This window comes from Lates calcarifer, linkage group LG14 (assembly GCF_001640805.2).
Source record: "Lates calcarifer isolate ASB-BC8 linkage group LG14, TLL_Latcal_v3, whole genome shotgun sequence".
NCBI classification, from domain to species: Eukaryota; Metazoa; Chordata; class Actinopteri; family Centropomidae; genus Lates; species Lates calcarifer.
Window position 1 is genome coordinate 7,508,022 of NC_066846.1, and position 21,358 is coordinate 7,529,379.

Consider the following 21,358-nt stretch of genomic DNA (forward strand, 5'->3'; position numbering starts at 1 on the left):
TTTATACTCTGAACCTGGATGATTTTACAGATATAATGTTGAGTTAATGTCTCTCAGCTTCCACTAGAATGCAGCATTTCTCCTTGAAGGCAGCGCGAGAGCTCGAACGCCATTTTGAGTGTGGGGTTCAGAGAGGAGTTCTGTTGGGCAGGCAGAGGAAGGGAGGAGCTGGCAAACATAAAGTAGCACTGATTCAGGACCCTCACTGTGTATGAGTGTGTGTGTTGAAGGGAGAGGGAGAGCGAGGGGTTCACACCTTGGCTCGCTGTAGTAAGTCAGTGTTATTATGACGAATGTTTCGGTCGAGACCACCTCGGTGAAACAGCTTGGTTAAGTTTAAGTGGACACCCAATAAAAAGGAAAGCTTATGTGACACCAGCACTGGAGAAAAAGACAAATTACCCAAGTTGAGTCCAGGCCCAGTACTGGATGATGTTTGTAGCTAGAAACGCTGTGTTTTGGCATCACTTCAGCTCTAATCAAGCTTTGTGTTAACTCGTTTAAAGTCACTTAGTTCTTATTTTAATGGGGCATCTCCACCAACAAAAAGGGGAAAAGCTGGAATTCTGAATGTGCCGTTCTGCAGCCTGGCGTCTGGAAAGATGATTAGCCGGCTGCAGCCAAGTTGGCAGAAGGCTTTGTCCCACAGAAAGTGATATTTTTCTGGTATCGGCTCAAATTTTTCAAGCTGGAAAAAAAAAAAGTCTTAATCAAGCTGCAGAAACACTTGTCCTTTGCATCATCTAATTTTAAAAGCAGAAAACATAAATCAGCTGTGAGGAACTGGCATGAAACCTGATTCAGGTTCTTCTGTAGCATCTTTACAGTTGTTTTCAGTAAATGGCTGTTGTTATTTTGACGTTGAAACTTGACTTTTTGTCGTGTGCTGTTATAGTGCAAAGGGACGTTCTGCAGAGACGCCGAGCAGCTGCGCCTTTGTAAAGTCAGCACTAATTTGCTGTGACTTTGACTTATAAACAGACTATTTACAAAATGAGGTAAGCCTCTCCTCTCTGCCCCCCCACCCACACTTTTGCTTTCTTCTCCCCTCTTCCTCATGTTTCTCTCTCCCTCCATCTGCCTCCTCTCTCTCTCTCTCTCCTTCTTGCCCGGGTCTTGTTGCAGACTTCAGCAAAGCCCCACTGTAATTAGGGCTGCTAGCCGCTGAGTTGCAGATTCTTTTCTGTGGAGATGGGAGTTTTCTCTCCCCTCACCACCACCTCCTCCTCCTCATCCTCCTTGTCTTGACTTTTTTTTATGCAGCTGACCAAAGGCGCTGACTGTTTGTCATGTTACAGAAGTGTGGGAGGACACAGAACAGGCCACAGAGGGTGTTAAAGTAAAAAAAAAAAAGTGGTAAGAAATGTCAACGTAGGTTAACAAGGCGACAGAATCTATCCTACTCTTCGTTCACACACACACACACACACATCCTTGCACCTGGACCATCAAAGACCTCCAACTGCACCAGCAGTGAGAAATGTAACCCCTCATTCTTTCTCTTGACTCACCATCTTTTCACATCCTGCTTTTCTGTGAATGTCTTTCTCCTCCTCCTCCCATCCTCCCCCCATCTCTCCCCTTCCTCTCTTCCTCGTGTTGTTTTGGTTTTTGTGAAATGAGAACCAGATGTTGCTTATTGTGCAGAAGTCAGCAGCGGACGGACGGACGGAGGGAGGGAAAGAGGGGAGGGGAGCGTTAGGTGAGGTCAGTCAGCTCGGATGGAGGATAAAGGGAAGGAGAGAGGGCGAAGGGTGAGACAGATGTGGTTGCTTTTTAGGATTAACCGACAGGCCTCTGTAGTTTTACCCACAGACCAGAGACAGGGAGGGTTTCCTGGCAGATGGGACTGGGACTTGGGGGGGGTGAAGGAGGATGGGCAGCACCCCGGTGCAGAGTCGGGGGGTTTGTGGAGGGTCTGATTCAGCAACTCGTGCCCAAAGACCGCTTCCTGACCTGGGTGTTCCTGGGGCTCCCTGGGCAGCGTGTTCGACAAAATTATACAGCCTGAACATTTTGAACTGTGCATGACTGTATGAGAACTGGCACTGCAAGCTGCAATTATCTTTGTTTGTTGCTAGTTGGACAGTAAACCACGCTTTTTTTTGTACTTATTTGTTTGTTTTTTATGCAACTGAAACAGCGTTTTTTGCATCACCACAGATTAGTTTTATTCATTTCTGTCAATTTGTTAAAATTCTTCTGCTGAAGTGGAGTTGTTCTAAGAAAGACTGGAGGCAGGCGTCTAGAGTAAAAGTACAAATGTATTACTGCGGAAATATACTACTACAAGTAACATTCCTGCATTTAAAATCAAAGTACTCATTCTTCAAGTTATTGTAGCAAAAAATGTTTAATTGAACAGCTGCTCAAAGCTCAATTAGAGTTCAAGTACCTCAGATACAGTACCTGAGTAAATGTACTTAGTTACAGGAAGTCTATTAAAAGGAGAAAATGAGGAGAAAAAGAAAAAGCGCTGTTAAGGTTACAGTTGAAATCTAAATCGTGCCATAATGTAGGTCACCCAAACAAAGTCTCAGGTTGAATTGCAAGCAGCTGTCCTGGCCACTTCCTGCCTGGCATGGTGAAGGAGTGCTGAGCCCTGATGGTTGTTCCTGCACCGCCCAGCCAGACTGTATGAGTTCAGCATTAAAATGGCTGACTGAGAGAGAGAGAGAGAAAGAGAGAGAGAGAGAAAGGGGTAGAGGCCAACATGGCTGCCAAATATCTCATCTGTATTCATCTGTGTGACCTACAAGACAAGGAGAGCAGATGCTTGGCACATAAACATGGTAGCACCTCCGAACAGACATCCACGTTTCTGTCCAGAGTAGCCAGAATGAAGTGAAAAAATGTGCCGTCTGACACAGTCTGAGGACTTTTATGTCTTTTGTCTGCCCCTTCCTGATCAGCAACATCTTTGACAACCATTAAACATGACTGTCTTGCCTGGCCCACCGAGGAAGGCATCAAGAGTGAGGCGAAAAATTAAAAGGCACCAAAACAGCTTTTTGGCAACATTGAAGTTTACCAGTCTCATAGTTTCCTAATAATTTCCTAGAGAGGGACGGTAAATTCTTTGGAAGGTTCCTGGAAAGAATTATGTAATTTGGTTGTAATTACAGGGAACACAGAGACATTGTTAAACTGGTACACAGCCAGTTAATTAATTCCAGTTCATTACTAGCATAAATAATAGCATTGGTTGCCAAACTTGGGGGAGCGTGACTTCCCAAAAGATCACCTAATAAACATAAGAGCCTGTGAGACAAATAACAGGACAGGAAGTCCTCTAATCTTTGTTTTGCTTCTGGTGAATCACAGGATAGTGTGTTTGTCTTTATGTCTCAGAAATTAGTCAGTTGACTAATTCACAACCAAATACCAATTAGACATTGCTTCATGTAAGATAAAACGGGAAGCTCTAATCTGGTCCTTTAGTCGGTGCAGAAAAATGTGTTTAAAGTCAAGAAATATGGAGAGGAGAGTTTTCATTAATAGATTAGTATGTACATTTGTTTTAATGATTTCCAGTAGTTAATATTTTAGTAGCTCTTTCAAGGTACTTACTCTGGAAAATATGAATAATTTTTTCCCCATGAAATTGTTGCCAGGTTGTGAAATGTTCCTTCAGCAGGTGTTAATCCTTTCTGTTTCTTATTAATGCAGTTATAAATGTTGGTAATCCATTAATAAATGATTAATAAGTTGTTTATAAATGGATTTTAGTCCAGGACATATGGTTCAATTAGTCAAAGAGACTTTTTACAACCTGGCAACTCCCAGCACTGTTTGTCTTAATGGCTGATAACTGATCTAAAAAGCATACAACCTATATGAAGCATGCTTTATTAGAAAGCAGTAATATAAACTCACTGATGAGAGATGTGGTGACTATAATCTAATGCTGTAACTGCTGAAAAATTACACTTGGACACATTAAGCGTTCCCTCACAGTTCAGGAGCATTTACACATCCATCAGTGATCCAGTGGAGCAGCAGAAGTTTGTCTAGAAAGACGGATTAGTCAAAACAGTTATTGTGCATGAGAGAGATCCACTGAGACAAATGGAAACACCAGCTGACACAGAGAGAGAGAGAGAGAGAGAGAGAGAGAGAGAGAGAGAGAGAGAGTTTGGCCAGTGTAGGAGGAAAAGTGGATGACCAGATGTGAGCATAAAAAAACAGAAAAGGTGAGGTCAGTCAGGTTAGCATACAGTATACTCACACAGTGAAGCAGACAGGCCACATTTTAACAATGACTCTTGGTGCAAATATGCCTCTTTACGCTCTCAAACAAAGTGACCTACAAAATACAGCTGAAACTTGACCTGCAACTCCATCAAGCTAATTTTCAGATCTGAGATCCTACTTCCCTTCAGTGGAGAGGAAGTTTGCAGAAACACTGTTTTTCACCTTGATATCAAGTCGTATTTAAAACAGCTAAAATCAATACTTTTATAATAACAATCTACAAAATGACTTGTGTAGTACAAAGGTGTTGTTCGTAGAGACAAACCCTCAGAGAATCTGCAGTTTCTCATCTTTAAGCTCATTGTTACATTTCTCTGGACTCTACTGATTTGTTCACTCTGAAGGGTTTATAGTGTTAGAGTATTTAGCAGATGCTTGCAGATACTTTGTCAGTCTAGATAACAAGACAGGATAGTGAATCATGAGTCAGTGTTTGCTTTTGTTGTTTTGTTTTAGCAGGATTAGGTGATGGTGTTGGAAGTCCTTGTGGAGATGAAATTAGTTTACTAACAGACCTGTAGAGGTTTAAACTTTGCATGTCTCTAAGCACTTTTAAGACTTCTTGTCCACATTGGTTTATCACAGCTTGACAGTTCATTAACCTTGGAAAGAGCAGTTGACAAAACAATCTCATCTCAAGGGCTATTTACTTGCTTGCTTGCTTGCTGGTTCTTTTGACCAAATATAAATTTAGTTTACAAACTCACTCTGATAAGCAAACTATGTTTTTGACATTTTGAAAAGTCAGAGGTCGGCTGTAAACAACTTCCTTGGAGCTGGCAGAGCATCCACAGGCTAAGATCCAATTAAAGCTACGATAAAACTGGATTTTTAAAACTGTTTAACTGCTGAACGACTAAAGTCACACAATGTGATAAGAACTTTTAGAGTTATTTCTATGTGTAAGAGTAGCTTAATCGTCATTATGTCTCCTTAAAAAATGTCATCTACGTGAGAGACTAAACCATAATTGCAAACCAACAAGATATTTAGCCATTTTCCTTTTATGCCGGTGGTTGTTTGTCCTGATCTTGCGGTGTACCCAGGTTGTTTTTGTTTACTGTTAAGCTCACAGTGTGCAGGATGTGAAGAGTTAAAGCAGAGAGCATGAGGGAAGAGGGGAAGGGGGGAGGAAAGGGCAGAGAGAGAAAAGAGCAAAAACAGACCAGAGATACTTGTGGTGAAGAGGAGGAGTGGTTTGAGACTGAAGCCTCATAAAAAGAACAATTTTGCAATGGGTGAGGAAATAACAGAGAGAGGGAAGAGAAGGCTGCTTGAAGAGAGGGAAAAATATCCCCACACCAATAAAATAATTTCTGTTTTACTGCCCCGCTCACTTCTCTCACCTCACCTTTCCTTTCTCGCCTCTTTTTCTTTAAAAAGCTATTTCTCTTCACACATTTTTCCACTTAATTTTAAGAGGGGAGAGCCAGGGTGTAAACTTTTTTTTGCATAAACCTGAACACACACACACACACACAAACAGAGACAACAGCCGAACCTGTCCAAGAGGTTCAGATGTTTCAAGAATACCAGATGCTCAGCTGGAACGCACTTCTCCAAAAAATGTGACCGTTCTATCACTTTTTCCAACTCGTTCCTCAACACATGACTCCTGGCTGCGTGTCCAAAACAGCCAGCGATGTAACTGTATCCAGACTACTCCATCTGTGGCCCTCCAAACCTGGTCTGTCCTGGTCTGTCTTTGATGTCTCGCATCCTGAAATCCACATTTCACTTGAAAAGTCTGACATTACATCTCAAGATCCTAGAAAACTGGTTTTAAGAAGTGGGTTGAAGGACATAACTATTCTCCAGAGCGACACATACTGGAGGGAATGAAGCCAAGAACCAGATAAAAAATGCAGTAGTTGATTTTGACTTGGGTGATGATGATGATGTAATCATCCCAAGCAAATTATGTTTTCCACACAAACAACAGCCTCCAAGAAATGAGCTTTTTCCTAAGAATCAGGAGTGAATCATGAAATTTGACAGTTTAAAAAAAAAAAAGTTTTCAGCTCAGTATGATGTTAGCTGGTGAATATTGTTACACATCAGTGTTTAATCAATAAGAATAGACTGACTAGTGGTGTGTTGCAGTGACATTTCCCTTTAATATCTTGTCAAACTCCTGCAGTATTTTCTCTTTTTCTTATTTCTGTTTTTGGGCAGACAAAATTCAATGTCCAAAATGGTAGCATTTAATGTTGTGCTTTAGCCTATTGTGTCTGTGTGTGTGTGTGTGTGTGTTTATTCATACACTGGTGAAAAGACTCTGAAAAAGTATGACTGTTTGTAGAAAATAGTTTAATTTCACTTTATCTACTGAAATACAAAAGTGAAAACAGGCAGGAAAAAAATCTCATTCCATTTTATTGATATGATCATCATTATAAATATCATTACCATTATCATTGTTATTAACTAAATCAATTCACCTTCAATTTTGATTTGAGTAAAAAAAAAAAAAAGAAAAACATTGAGCACCATCTGTGTCAAAGTTCATAAATAGTATTGCTTGTTATTCTGTGCCGACGTCTGAGTAATTTCGGGTGTTTCAGAACAAACAGAAACTCCCTGAACTCACATTTCCTCCTCTGATCTGATCTAATTCACCACACGCTGAATGTAAACTGGGATTCATTTCCATCATTGTCATGTTATGCCTCTGTCCAGCAGGACTCCAAATGACAATACACAAAAGAAAAAAAGAAGAAAGTCATTATAACTTTACCAGGAGAACAATAATAACAATAACCATACTTATAATAACAACAAATTCCCATAACAACGATAATTATTAAAAATTGCACCATACTGTTGGAAACTGTACCGCATTTGGACAAGCAGCTCCGCTCGTATTCAACAACAAATGTACTGGAATGTTTCAAAACTGTCATCTGTGAGATAAAACGTCACGTTTAAAAAAAAACAAAAAACAACTTTTTTTCCGTCTGACTGCTTGCACTGAAAGAAGAGTTTGGCCTGCAGGTGGTTGTGTGCAGACATAAAAATCAATTCTATCCATCTCCAGCAGCCTCATGTGAAGCCTGACTTTTGTGGACTTAATTCAGGTTAAACAAATCCTAAATCCCCTGTGCATTTGTTCGAAAGTCTGCATTCATCCATACTAATACTTACAGCTCCCAAAATGAAGTAAATATAACTAAAACTGATCATCTTTGGCATCGTTTAGCAGATGGCAGGGAATCCTATTAGTGGCAGGGCTGGGTATTGTTTTAAGATGTCCCATAATAGTGCTGATACGATACCTGAGTATCAACACCAAAACAATACGGAAATATGAACATTTATCCTTCTTTTGTGCATGAGCAAAAGAAGTCAGAGTTTTCAAATGTTAAATGTCTGCAACAGTACAAGTACTAAACTGTCTAAAGTCAGCAAAATGTGTTTTAAATCTGGGATTTGCTAAACAAGCAAACAAGTTAATGAAGCTGACAAGACTATCTGTTGTTGTGGACACGTTTCTGGCAGTACTAAAGAGGTCTGAGGTTCGATACCCAGCCCTACTTAGTGGTAGAAAAAAAATCAAACAAAGTACAGGCGATACTGCATGGCTGAACTTTAAAACGTTCCCAGAATACTGGATTTAAGAGCAAATGTCATATTGAAACAATTAATTTCTGTGTAAAACTCCCCCCCCCCCAAAAAAGCCCCCATGGATTTGACAGTAAATGTATTCCAGAGCAAAAACTCGTAACAATGGTGAAGAATTTCTGAGTAAAACCCAAACTGAAAACACAGATTTCTAAAGGAAAGTTTCTGGTAGTGAAACGAATGAGTCAGACAGCAGTTCAGCTGGAGTCGTCCAGTTAAAGCAGAGGAAGGAAGGAGGGATGTGTTTTTGGTTTTTCTTAATACCTGGGATGTGAGAGAGGAGAGGCGGGACGGAGGTCGATGAAGATGAGTCTTTGTATATTTCCCTTCTCTATGTGAGATTGTGGGTATGTTCTTTAACCTCTGAACACAGAACAGTACATGTAAATAGTTAACATACAAATACACATTTTCCTGATTTCAGTTTCTAGGGCCTTTTTCTTTTCTTTCCTCTTTTGTGGCACATACAAACCACCCAAAACTTAACACATCTATCCCCCATTTCTTCTGTCTTTTTCCTCCAGTCGCTCTCGCCTCCTCTTTCACCTCTTCCCCCCTCTCAGTTTCCATCCTCACCCGGCCCTCGTTCTCTCTCTCCCCCTCTCTTTCTGTCCCTCTGCGGCAGTCTTGTCAATCGCCCATCGCTTTTGCCTACACCTTGTCCAGGAGGGATCTCTGGCAGTAGAGGAGGCGTCGGGGCGTGCCGTACTTCCTGAAGAACAAAAGCGCTCCCAGGGTGACGACCACCAGCACCAGCAGCAGGAGAGGGATCACCACGGCCACCGGCCCGACCCCGCTCTGCGATTCGTCCACCTCGATGATGATCACCTCCTCCTCCCGACCCTTCTTGGGCTCCTCGCTTTCACAGCCCATCCAGTCGCTGAGCACAGACTTGGGGTAGCCGGACTCCACCTTCATGTACTGGTTGTTGAACTTCCAGTACTTGTTGGCTTTGTAGAAATATGTGTAAGCTGAGGAAAATGGAGAGAAACCAGAGGTTAGTTTCACTGCACAGCTGATCTTCAGGGGCTCAAACAGCCTTAAAAGATAAATGGACTCATCCTCCTGTCTACTAAATGCCAGAAAACTGTGAAAAATGCCTGATACAGATTCCTAAAGCCCGAGGTAATGTCTTGAAAATGCTTTTTTTGTCTGACCAGCAGTCCAAATTCAAAGACATCCAATTCATTATCACTTATGACAAACAAAAGCAGCAAATCCTCACATCTGACAACCAGCAGCAAAGAAACGTTTGGTATTTATGCTTGAAAAAATGACTTAAACTATTGATTAATTGTCAAAATAATACATTTTAATTCAATAATTCACTCTATGTTTCAACTCTAAATGTCAACAACACAAAATCATGGAATACAGAGATCCAAACACTCTGTTTAATGACAAAAACTTACATCCATCTTCACTCATGATGGCAGCTTTAATGTTGTCTGGTGCTCCGCTCCACATGCTGATGGGCTTCGGGTAGCCATTGTCCACGGTGCGGGTCTGCTCGTTGAAACGGTAGTACCTGCACATGACACAAAGACAGAACGATTAAAGATCTGCAGCATGAGAAACGATTTGAAACAGCTCAGGGCTGTAGGTTTAATAAACTGAAAGACATTTATATTCTACAGAAATGGATGTCTTTTAGTCAGATTCTGATTCCTTCCTGTCTTCGCTTCTCATTTTCCATCATGTCTCTATTGTCAGATATCTAACTAAAGACAACAAATGGCCAAAAATATATTTTAAAAAGAACATTTATGCTGCTTCTTGGGATAGAGTTGATTCATTTTGGAGTTTAATTAAAGACAGAGTGTGAGTCAAAGGACTGAAATGTTGCTCACAGATGAGCATGGTAAAAGGACAGACTCACTTAGTGCCTCTGAAGAAGTACGTCTGTCCTGTCGGTGTGTAGAAAAGAGCAGCGTCGAGCTTGTCTTTAGGCAGACCAGTACCCAGGTCTTTCAGGCTCTTGGGGGAGTCCTTGTCCATGGTGGACTCACTGAAAACCCAGTACCTGTCACCTGGAGATAAAAACAGAAAGATGTGAGAGTGGAAATTGAAAACAGAGACGATCAGAGGAGATCAAACAGGTCCAGTCATTTATCGTTACCACGTGAAATTCATCATCTGGTTTCAGTCTAATCTCACATGTGGAACCTACCCTTGAAGAAGATGAATTTCCCATCATCCCTCTCGTAGGCAGCGTTGATGTTTGAAGGCAGGCCCCTCCAGAAGTGACCAATGGGCATCGGGTAACCTGGCAACACCTTGTTGTTACGCACACGCCAGAACCACTTATCCTGCAACACACATGGAGATTTTATTCAGACTTTATGTCTCCAATAATTCACATGACTGATAAGAAATCTAATAAAAGTAATGTAATTTCCTTTTAATACTTTTAAATATACGTTCTTGTTTTTGCATGTCACAGCACAAAAAGCACAGGTGTAAATTAAGGATGGCTGCGTTCTATTTAGCTGCATCAGGGTCCATCGTTAATGTTATTAGTAACACCTGTACTTTTCCTGCTGTGAAAGTCAAAATGTCTGCCGGGTTGGCCTTCGCTTTGGTCTCTCCTGTACCTTAAATACAAACTTTTCCCCTCTGAGGACAGCGATGGTGTCAAAGTGTCCCTCGCAGATGTCCGGGCCGTGATCCGGTCTGTCGGGGTTGGATGGCCTTGTGGGGCGAGGAGGAGGAGGGGGAGCCCCGGACTTGGTTCCTGTGGTAAAAAAAAAAGTAAGAAATGGTTGATTTGCAGTAAAAGTAGCCAAAATATTTCAAATGAGGCTTGTTAAACTGTTAAATCATTCGCTTTCTTTGCACATACACAGATCTTTTATTGCCTTACGCTTACACATCAGATTTTTATTGGCTTTTTGTCTTATTTTTACAACCTGGTCTTGAAGAAACAATATTACATTTCAGTCATTTTTTGCAGTTGAAAGGACAAATAAACCTTGAAACACAACTTGAAAGTAAAACTGAAAACTCAGGTATCATGTGGGTTTCTTTTATCTGTAAAAGTTCATCAATATTGATAAAAGAAACAGTGGATTAGGCCTTAAACACTGTCTGTCTATGAGTGAATTAAAACAAGTGGTTTGTTTGTTCAGACATTAGGTTTTCAGGGATTAATGACACTGCTGGACTGCCAGACTGCTTTGAAGTAGAGAGACATCATATATTTAAGGTCTCTGTTTTATAACCTCTGCAGTAAAGGATTAATTAGAGTCTTTCATGGGGAACATCACTGCAAATGTCTGCCAATTAATTTCCAGTTCTTTCAGGAGAACAACCCACCATAAATTGCCTGGATCCCTCTGCGGTCGTCGTCGGGGAGCTGGAAGTTTTCGGTGTCAAACCACTGGTAGAAGGGGGCCATGATGGCGGAGGGGTCGTTGGAGTGCTCGAGACCCAGAGCATGACCCAACTCATGGACGGCTACCAGGAAGACATCATTACCTTCAGAGAGAGAGGGAGAGAAACTTTAGTCTGTTTTGTTTTTTAGTTTGTAGTCTGATCTACCGTTCACCATCTGCTCTGTCTCTTACCTCCCTGGTCGACGTTCCCCGTGGTCCAGGGCTCAGCGAGGTCAAAGTGCGTGTCTCCCCCGATTCCGTTTCCGGGGAAGTAAGCGTGAGCCAGGAAGCCGCCCTCGCCGTCGAACGGCGTGCTGTCTCCGTGGAAACCCTCTGCGAAGGACAGCATGATGTCTGCGAACTTGTCGACCTTGCCTCTGATGTGGCTGTAGGGGATCTCTTTGAAGGTGAGCGGGATCACACTCTCCCACACCTTGAAGGCCCGACGAATGGCTTCATATGTGGCTCGTTCTCCGACTTTAGGGGTGTAGTTCTGTATGCTGTTGTAAAAGATGGAGAGACAGGGGTTTAGGACAGTTCAGTCTTCTTTTAGACTCTAAACTGTGAATATTTGCTGGCTTTATTGTGATACTAAATCAGAATATTTGGTTTTGGACTGATGATCGGACACAACAACCATCTGAACATGTCAACTTTTGCTCTTGGAAGTTGTAAAAATCATTAGTTGCCACCCAGAATTACACACAACAGTATAAATCATATCCACATGTGAGACTTCAGTGGTAAAGTCAAACTGTTGATTAGTGTAGTTGTGCTGAGTGTGCGTTCTGACCTGAAGGTCACCTCAGACTTGTCCCACTTCAGACCCTGCACGGCGTATCTCTTCCTCCTCAGGTTCGTTTTCAGCTCCGGGCCAAACTTGTCAGGGACGCCACACCGTGGCCGGCTCATCGCCCTGGCAACAGCAGAATCCAATTCCTTATTTTCAGCTATGTAAAATATTTTGACGCCTTTGAAGGACACATTTTTATGTGAGCAGTAACCTTGCTTTCTTAGACTCTCTTAGTTCATCATGCAGCTTTCCTCAAGTCATCAAATCTCCAGACATTTGAATCTATAACCTTCGAGACCGAGCAGTTCTGTGGTATTAAATCACTGCCATCAATCAGGACTCACTCTAATGTGTTGGAGTCTATGGAGCCGGTGACAGTCAAACCATAAAACCTCTGCATGGCCATTATCGCTGTTGCGATGGTCTTTGGTGAGCGGATGGCCTGGGCTCTGACATCACCTGGAGGCAGGTAGCCATACTTCTGCAGCCAAGCCTGAGAGAGAGAGAGAGAGAGAGAGAGAGAGAGAGAGAGAGAGAGAGAGAGAGAGGGAAAATTATGTGCTATTTGTTTAGATACTAATTAAGATTTTTGTTTGTGGGATGGCTTGACACACACAGATCTCTTATCTTGTAGATAAGCAAAAAATAAAATGCATTGGTTTTTGACTATTTTAGGACAGTAGTTTTGGACAGATTAATTGTGTCACAGACCTTTATAAACACTACTATTAAACCTTGTTTAACCCCAAATCAGCATTATAGACCATCTAAATTTGACGATGCATTCACTTTCAATATATTTTCCAGATAAATGAGGACCCAATGTAATAAGATTTAACTACTGGCAACATGTGCATTCACTAAGTATCGTTATTTTCTTTTATGACTACATAAAAATCTCCAATAGCTGAGAGAGATTTGCTTCAACAACTGAACAACCAGACAGTTTAACCTGTACAATAAACTGAGGGACAAAAGCTGAAAAACCTTTACAAAAAAGTTTACAGATGTTTTGGTACAGGACTTTATATTTCTATAAAATACAAACATGCAAAATGCTAACAAAAAAATAAATAATTGAGGAGAAAACCGATAGTGAAATGACATTTAGCTGCTAAAATACTACGACGAGGGTTTTTATTTTATACAAGGCAGTTATTAGGGAGTATTCCAACATGTAATTATTGTTTACTTCTCTCTGTTTTACTTTCTTAGTGAATTTCTCAGTCACTCAGACGGGTCACAGTCAGACATGCCAGAATCAACAGGAAAACATCTTAGTCAACAAAAAAAGAGGGGATTGGCCACTTGTGCGAACTTGTGGGTGTTCGACTCCTTCCAGTCAACGTTCAGTGCTTGTTTGGACCTGCTTCTCCGAGTGCAGTGAAATACAGATAGCATGGTGAATAATGGAGACAAGGATGTGTGTGTGTGTGTGAGTGGGTTTTGTTATGCCAAGCCAACTTGTTAACCCTCCTCTACAGCAGCCAACACACACTGAGGTAACTCAGCACGGTAGATTTATGGTCTTTTCTTCATGTGACTGTGACATTATCCCGTTTACAAACTCTTTAAAACCAACACCAGCTCCTCACATGTCCCCTGATTTATGCTGAACTCATTTGGGGGAAACTTTGTTGTGGGGTCATAAGGAGGGATGAGAGAGGAACTGAAAGCCAAATAAAACACACGATCTGAAAACACTGATGTCATTTTAGTCACAATGACCCAGAACTCTGTCTAGACTATCGCAGCCAAAGACAACTGGCGGTCATAACGCTGGAAAAAGTAACATTTTCAGCAACATTCGGGTTCCTCAAAGCTTCAGTTTAAGATCCTCCTGCCGCTGTCTCTGTCTGTCCTCCTCCTCTCTCTGTCTGTCCTCATGTCAACCAAAACCACCACTATTTATCTTTACACATGAAAGGCCAGCCTATTCTTTCCACTGCCTGCTGCTGGTGGTCTAACACTGGACTGAGACACTATTAAAGGACTAGTGTGACATTTTTGGCCTGCACACTTTCTTCTACATGTTAGATGAGAAGATTAATACCACCTTCATGTCTAATTCTTCTTTTCATTCACCAGAGGAAGAGCATTTATTTAGCTCAATGCTGCACATGATTCATGAGCTGGTTACTGGTAGACCTATTTTTTTTTTTTAGCACTGTACAGAGCCAGGCTAGCTGTTCCCCTCTGTTTCCAGTCTTTATGCTAAGCTAAGCTAACTGGCTGCTAGCTGTAGCTTCATTTAACAGATACACATGAGAGTGCTATTGATCGTCTCATCTCTTGGGACCTTTGTTGGAGTTGCTGAGGCTTAGGTACGTCTTTAGTTGCATGTTTCCAATTATGTATCTGCACACACAGAGTTAACACGCACAGTTTCATCTCCACCACAAATTAAGTCAGTGGAATTACCCCGAATTCCTTCGTTAGCGTCATCTAAACCTCAGATATCTCTCTTGTTCCACCATTAGCACTGGTTTTCTCTTCAGGCCATCCTCCCCAACAAGTGAAGGGAAAAGCAGGGGGAGGGATGGAAATGTAGCGACTGGGCAGGATTACCTGCCCATATACTGCCTGTGCACACACAGCTACTGTTAGTCATGTGGTGGGCAGAGAGGCCAGAGAACAAGGTTTACTTATGAGGACCTGCAGAGAGGCGACTTATCCCCCCTTTCTCTCCATGTCTGCATATCCCCCCCTCACAATCTCTTCAAGATTTCTCTGGATTCATTTAAGCATCTAGTTAATTTAATTTATCCCCTGACTCTCTCTGAGTCAATCTGCCTCTAACACCGACCAAATTTACTCTCTCTGCCTCTCCGCTGACTGCTGCTAGTGTGCCCTGTGGCTCCAGTGTGGTGACGCGTCTGCTTCTATAAAAACACTTCCATGAAAAGTCTCCCCCACACCGTCAAGACCTCCACTTCTCTCCTCTAGGCCCAAACTACTCCACACACCACCACCACCTCCGGTTGGGACGCCAGGTATCCCAGCATACACCCCTCCTCCCTGGAACTCCCAGCAGCCACCATCAAAGCTTCTATTTATTGAGACTTGTACATGGCTGGTATTGTTGGCCCAGAAGGAGCGAGGTAGCTCGCTACGCAGCCATGTGTGGTCAAAGGGCTGGCTGCTGGTTTGGTAAACACACCCCTGGGTCTGTGTGCAGTGTGTGTGCAGTGACATGAGGTCTGAATGTATAACGCACAGTGAAACACAACCAGCGTGATGTAAATATAGTAGGACAGGTTGTTTCGGTGGATACATGGATTCTGTGACCCTGCTGTGACCTTACTGCCATATGTGGAGCTTAAACTATTAATTCATTGGTTTTTTGATAATCTCTCGACCATTTGTGTAATGTTTAAACCAAAAAAGGTGAACATCCTATTGTTTCTGTTTGTTAAATGCAAGAATTTAATGGTTTTCCTTGCTTTGAATTCTAGTAGAAACTGAGCATCTTTGAGTTTTTACATGTCATAACTTCAGTGGTAAAGCCACAATATTGAATAGTAGAGGTGTAGTGGGTGCTCATTCTCAGACTTTTTGTGGCTAAAACGATAAATTAAGAAGATAAGATATGTTAGGTGATACTGAACCTTAGTGGTACATATGGCTGAACTTTGTGTTATCCATTCTTAAAGAATGGGGCGTTGCAGTGCAGTGTGTATGTCACGTCTCAGTGTCCCATCATGGAAACTGAAAATCAGTTCTTGTATAGTGCAGATGAGAGGTGGGGCTCAAGTATCATTTGCTGCAGTATTAATAGAATCTATAGATAATTAGTACTTGGAAGCCAGAGCCATCATCAGCATCACACAGATCAGTTCTTAATGATATTTCTACACAGCACACACCAGCAACTAACACAGGATGCTTTCAATCATAATATCAGTCTGTTTTTCTGCCTTGCCTTAATTGGTAATGTCTCTCCATAGGCTTAAGACTCATCGTCCTTCTTTATCTTTCTTACGTCTCAACGTCTCAAACTAAAACTGCAGACATGTATTCTGTGCAGATATTTATATATCCAACAGTCTCAGAGCACAGGAGGGAGGTTCCTTTGTATTTCATTCCCCAGTAACTTAAACACTGTAGTATCAAGTGGGCTAGACAACACACCTCTTCATTCTGGCAAGAGCACAATCACATTAGACTACACATGATTCTAGGAATTTCCATTACACCCATTGTTTTTGTCTGTGTGTTCTTTTAAAATAAACAACCACAACTTCCTACAAGAGTTAGAAGCAAAATAAAAAAAATCCCCTGTGCTTTTATAGATTTTATAGATGTCATTTTCAGGAAGCAAAACTGTCATTGTGCCAGTAAAGAGCATCATGTGGGTGCTTGTCATTTTTATGCAATATCTACTAAAAGTAAATGGAAGGAAATAGAAGTTAAATATAGATAATAATGTGATTTTGTGAGCAGAGCTATTTTGCATTTTTGACCGGGTATACATTTCTCAGTGCGGTAATGTGCACATTGTTTTGTGTGGCAATGCTGCCAATTGTCAAAACACAACTGAAACTGCCTCTTGGAAAGATCCACAGCTTTTCATTTTAAATCATTTTTTCTTTCTAGCTTTAGAAATGATTTGGATGCTTAATTCACCAGGACGGAGGGAAGAAAAATAACAGACCGGAGGGTGACGGACAGCAGAGGATGATCTAAAGTGCAGAGTTACATTAGAGAAGGAGAGGTAAAGACATTAGAAGGAAGAGCGGTAAAAGAAAAGCAGGGAGGGAGAAGAGTTAGGAGTATGGCTGAATTTAAATTTGAGGGACTGAGTCAGATGTTCCTCTCGCTCGGTGCCAACGGAAAAAACAGAGAATTCTGCTCATGAGGGGCTGAATCTCACATCGCCTTCATTTCTTGGCTCCTCTGACCCAGTTAGCACTCACACCCTGTGCTGTGTAATATTTTCTCTACATTTACATTTCTACTCGGTCAAACAGGTCAAATAATACGACAACTGGATGGTTTTATTCTGCTTTATGAAACCTTGTACCGATGAACTGCACTGCAGGACAATACATACAAATACTACTTACTACTTACTTATATTACTTTTACTAAACTGCAACTGAAAGCTGTGGCTACTAGTTACTTTGCAGATTAATACTTCATATTTTTGGCTGGTAAATCCTGCTTTGCAAACATTTTTTACTTTTGATGCTCAAGTGCATTTTGCTGATAAAACTCATGCACTTTGACTTATGTAGATGTTTGAATGCAGTACTTTCACCTGTAATGAACTGTGTTTGCATGTTGGTATTACTGTATACTTCTTTTTTCTCCTTAAATTCTTATTTAGAGGGAATCTTCCTTTATCTGTAATGAAGGTCAAAGGATAGATGATGTGGTACACCCTGTACAAGTTGGACAACCTCAAACCCGACAAAAAAGTTGTAAAAAAAGAAACAGTATTAACAGGAAATTACTATAGTATCCAACTTTAAAGTTCCCATTACGCAGTATCATTTATGCATCACATTTTTAGATCATTAATGATGCAGTGACTTGGTTATGCTGAGTTGGAGCTGAGGTGTGATGAAAACCGAGCCATCTCCCTGACAACTGCTGATGAAGACCACAGCTAAAAGTTCCAGAAAAAGCTAGAAAGAAGACCTTAGACCCCTGGAGTCAGTCTTTCACAGGAAATCAGCCTTTATGCTCGATCAACTTTAGTCAAATCCAACCAGCCGAGCCAAAAACAGTTCAAATGTAAATCAAAACCGTGGCAGAAATGTATCTGTCTCAACAAAGACTTGTGACTCTGCACTCCCTAACGTCATGGTGGAAACTTTCTCTCTTTGATGTCTTCTTTGTTACCAAGATGGAGCATTTTCTCAGCTGTAGAGCAAAGATAAGCTCCCAGTGTCTCCCTTGAAGTTCATCGGTTTCTCATTAAGGCCGACCCGCTGATTATGTCTGACATTTCTTAAGTGACAGCCGCTGCCTGTCAGAGCAGTGTGCACCAGAGCCCGAGCGAGGCTCCTCTTTGATGCTACAGCAACAGCGACTCTAAAGTCGAGATACAGGGAATTGGACCCAGATGTGTTTTGACCAGATCTGTAACCCTCCGCTGTGATCACAAGACACGTGTCTCCAGATGGCAACGGGAAATCTTCAAATTCTTTTTTTGTAGCCAGATATGGAGAGACCCTGTTTTAGACTCTGTTGTTTTCATTGCTGCCCACTTCCTTTCCTCACAAGGTCCAACTAAGCATTTTATTTCAACAGAAAAAAAGGTTAGACAAGGCAAAAAAAAAAAAGAAGTAGAATGAAAACAGATGCAGGAAGGTAGTCAGCTTCACCAGAAGGAGTTTCATTTCCAGAGAATAGTTGAAGTCTTATTTCTCTATTGGTGGAGCTTCTTTTTTCACTCAGCCTGGATTACGTGGATTTAGTTTGTCAAAGTGAGCTCAGAGGGGGATGTTCAGATCTTGAGCAACTCTGATAAACCACAAAATTCCTCTAACTTCAGTTTCTCCATCTGACTTCTGCTTGCTCAATCCTCCTGACCCCCTGGAAGTGAACTCCATCAGCGTTAATTAAACATTTAAGTCACTCAGTTGCTGCTCAGTCTTTGTCTCTCCTATCTTTACTCTACTTTCTCCACACACAGACCAGTCTATCTTTTGATCACAGGGTTCATATGCAGCTCTGAGGTGATGTAATCCTGAAGCCATAATTAAAGCTTATCCTCTCTCTGCATCAGGACTGACTGGTATGTCTGACACCATCAGATAAAACACTGTACACAATCTGTATCTCCAGACAAGATGTTATTATTCCTATAGCACTAAAGTGATGTACTGCTGCAGTGCTCTTAGAGATGTTTTCCCGCAGCTGCTAAAGGCGACGCTGCAGTAAACAGTCGTGTTTTCTCACTTTGTTTACAGACATTCATCACTGTGGCGGTGCGCTCGCCGCAGGACAGCAGCGACCTGTGGCGTCTTGTAAACTGTCTGACTTCTCTGAGTTATCCACCATGTCTGGATTGACTCACATGCCAGCAGGTTGTGGTCAGTGACTAAGGTCCTCCTTCGCTCCCTCATGCATCCTGTCTCCTCTTAGAGCTACAGTATGTATGTGTTTGGTGTTTTTTTTTCACTCTACAGTCAGAGCTAATGGACTTTTTCCCTTTGTGAATCAATTTCCTGTAACAGCTGGCTCTTAGTGGTGCATCCTGTCTTTTACAGAGAAACATCTTGTATTTGCACTTTCTGTCTGTGTGTCTGAATGTGGCCAAACACTGATGTGGCCACATTAAACACCCTCTGTGTTTCCATGCACTTATGACCACTGGTTGTTGTTGATGTTATCTACACTGTGAACTGGATCATCTAAGGATGAAGGACTACCTTTAGAGCAAATCTAAAACTGGCAGAGACTGGAGGCGCCCTGGGTGCTCGTACCCAATCATTTACAGAGCTGCACGAGACCTGATGACAAAATATGTTGTTGAGATGGGAGTTAAGCTGCACTTTAGTGTCTCCGGGGCTCGGGGGTGAGGGGATTCATAGCGTGACGCCTGAGGCCTCAAGACTCCCAGATGGGAGCGCCCCACGTCCAGCTTGTTGTGAAGGGCAGACCAACTTCCAGGCCCTGCTGTCTGTGCAGTCTGCACAGGCGGATGAAAACCATTAACCCCCTCCCCCCATACCACCAGCCCTACCCCCCCTCTCCCTCTCTCCCTCTCAGAACAAAGCAGCTCAGCTGAGGTTTTCTAAACTGTACACTGCCCCTGCATGGCTGGATCTCCCCCCTCCTCCTCCTCCTCCTCCTCCTTCAAAAAACCACAAAAGTTTAGACTCATGACATTCTTCCTCTGGATGAAGTTTCATCTCTTGTTACAGTTTCTACTCGGATGGACTCTTTTAAACAGTTCTTAGTGGAGAAAAACAGAGGTCAGGAGTGTCTGAGGGGGGAAGAATAAACATGAGGGGAATATAAACAGTTCCTCCCTTGCTTTTGGAAGACTAGAGAAAACCTATTAAACAGTAGAGACACCACAGATAACAGCAAAACTTCAATTCCCTGTGACACAATTAATTCTCCATTGCAGAATCCAGGCTTTACACTGTAAATGTACAACAAACACTACTGTAGAAAACTTTAATTATGAGAGTCACATGTGTGAGAAAATGGGTACAGTGGAAAATACACATTGTTGACACATTATAACAACAGATATATGCAAATACAAATATCTAAACATGTACTTAAGCATTGTCTAAGGTAAATTAATCCTGTTTTTTTAACGCCACTTACCTCAGCTTGTAGTACATTTGCAGCGACGGAGGTAAAACCAAAGCAGCAGAGACCACAGGCCAGGGTGAGGAGCTGGGGTAACATTCTGGTATCTGCAAACTACCGCCCCCCCAAAAAGTATAAGTTCAGAAAACTAACTCTCTACACGAGCTCCGTCGTCCTGACAGTAAAAAAAAAGTTAGAATCAACACAACAAGGCTCGATGCAACTCCGCTCTGTTTTTAAAAGCGTGGCAGAAAACTTGGTGGTATCCACATGGACACTTCGAGCGCAGCAGACAACTTTTTTCTCTCTCTCTCTCTCTGCACAAAAGCGACTCCCCTCAGAGCTGAGCTGAAAACAACCAACACAACCCTAAAGTCATCAGGTGGCTGTGACAAACGCTCAGCTGCTGCTCGCTAAAGCTTCATAGTTTGGCCTCTTTTCCCTTCAGTGGGATTGTCTGTAGAGTGTGTGGACGTGGTCAGAGAGAGAGAGAGAAAGAGAGGGAGGGAGAGACAGAGAGAGAGAGAGAGATGGATTTTCCTCTGGGTCCTCCTCCAGATGTGCAGACGTCATTTTTTTCACGGTTGCGTGACGACAGCGGGCCAGATTTATCAGTGTATCGATCAATGATAGAAAGACTCAGATATTATCAGAGGTAGAAGCCGTGCTTTTTTTTTTCTTTAAAAAAAAAAAAAAAAAACTTAATTCCTCAGAATAAAAATACTCCATTACATGTAAACGTCGTGCATTCAAAATAATACTATAAAAAAGTAAAATTTGACTTTGCACCATTCAGTGTTATATTTATTTTTTGGTGCATTAATATATAAAAGGGATCTCAATGTAATTTTGACAACTTTTTTTTTTATACTTTTAGGTAGTTTTTCTACATCAATGCATCATATTTCTTCTATTGCTGTCGAAATTTGGTGCAACAGTGGTTTAAAGTAACTTTAAATGAAAATACTGTACTCAAAATAAACAAGCAGAGTACTTGCATATATGTACTTAGTTACTGTAGTCTTTGAGAGGAGCCCAG

General features: G+C 41.8%; 1 protein-coding gene across 1 annotated transcript; it reads right to left on the minus strand.

Annotated features, from left to right (window-relative positions):
• Window positions 1-6,543: 6,543 nt before the first annotated feature.
• mmp14a (matrix metallopeptidase 14a (membrane-inserted)) lies at window positions 6,544-20,816 on the minus strand. The gene is made up of 10 exons (XM_018705125.2): window positions 20,335-20,816; window positions 12,387-12,535; window positions 12,043-12,165; window positions 11,442-11,749; window positions 11,191-11,352; window positions 10,470-10,609; window positions 10,046-10,184; window positions 9,755-9,905; window positions 9,288-9,403; window positions 6,544-8,846 (listed from the first exon to the last, which is right to left on the minus strand). Exons 1-10 carry the CDS (start codon window positions 20,416-20,418, stop codon window positions 8,527-8,529), a joined length of 1,692 nt encoding a protein of 563 aa, XP_018560641.1. The 5' UTR covers window positions 20,419-20,816; the 3' UTR covers window positions 6,544-8,526.
• Window positions 20,817-21,358: the final 542 nt, after the last annotated feature.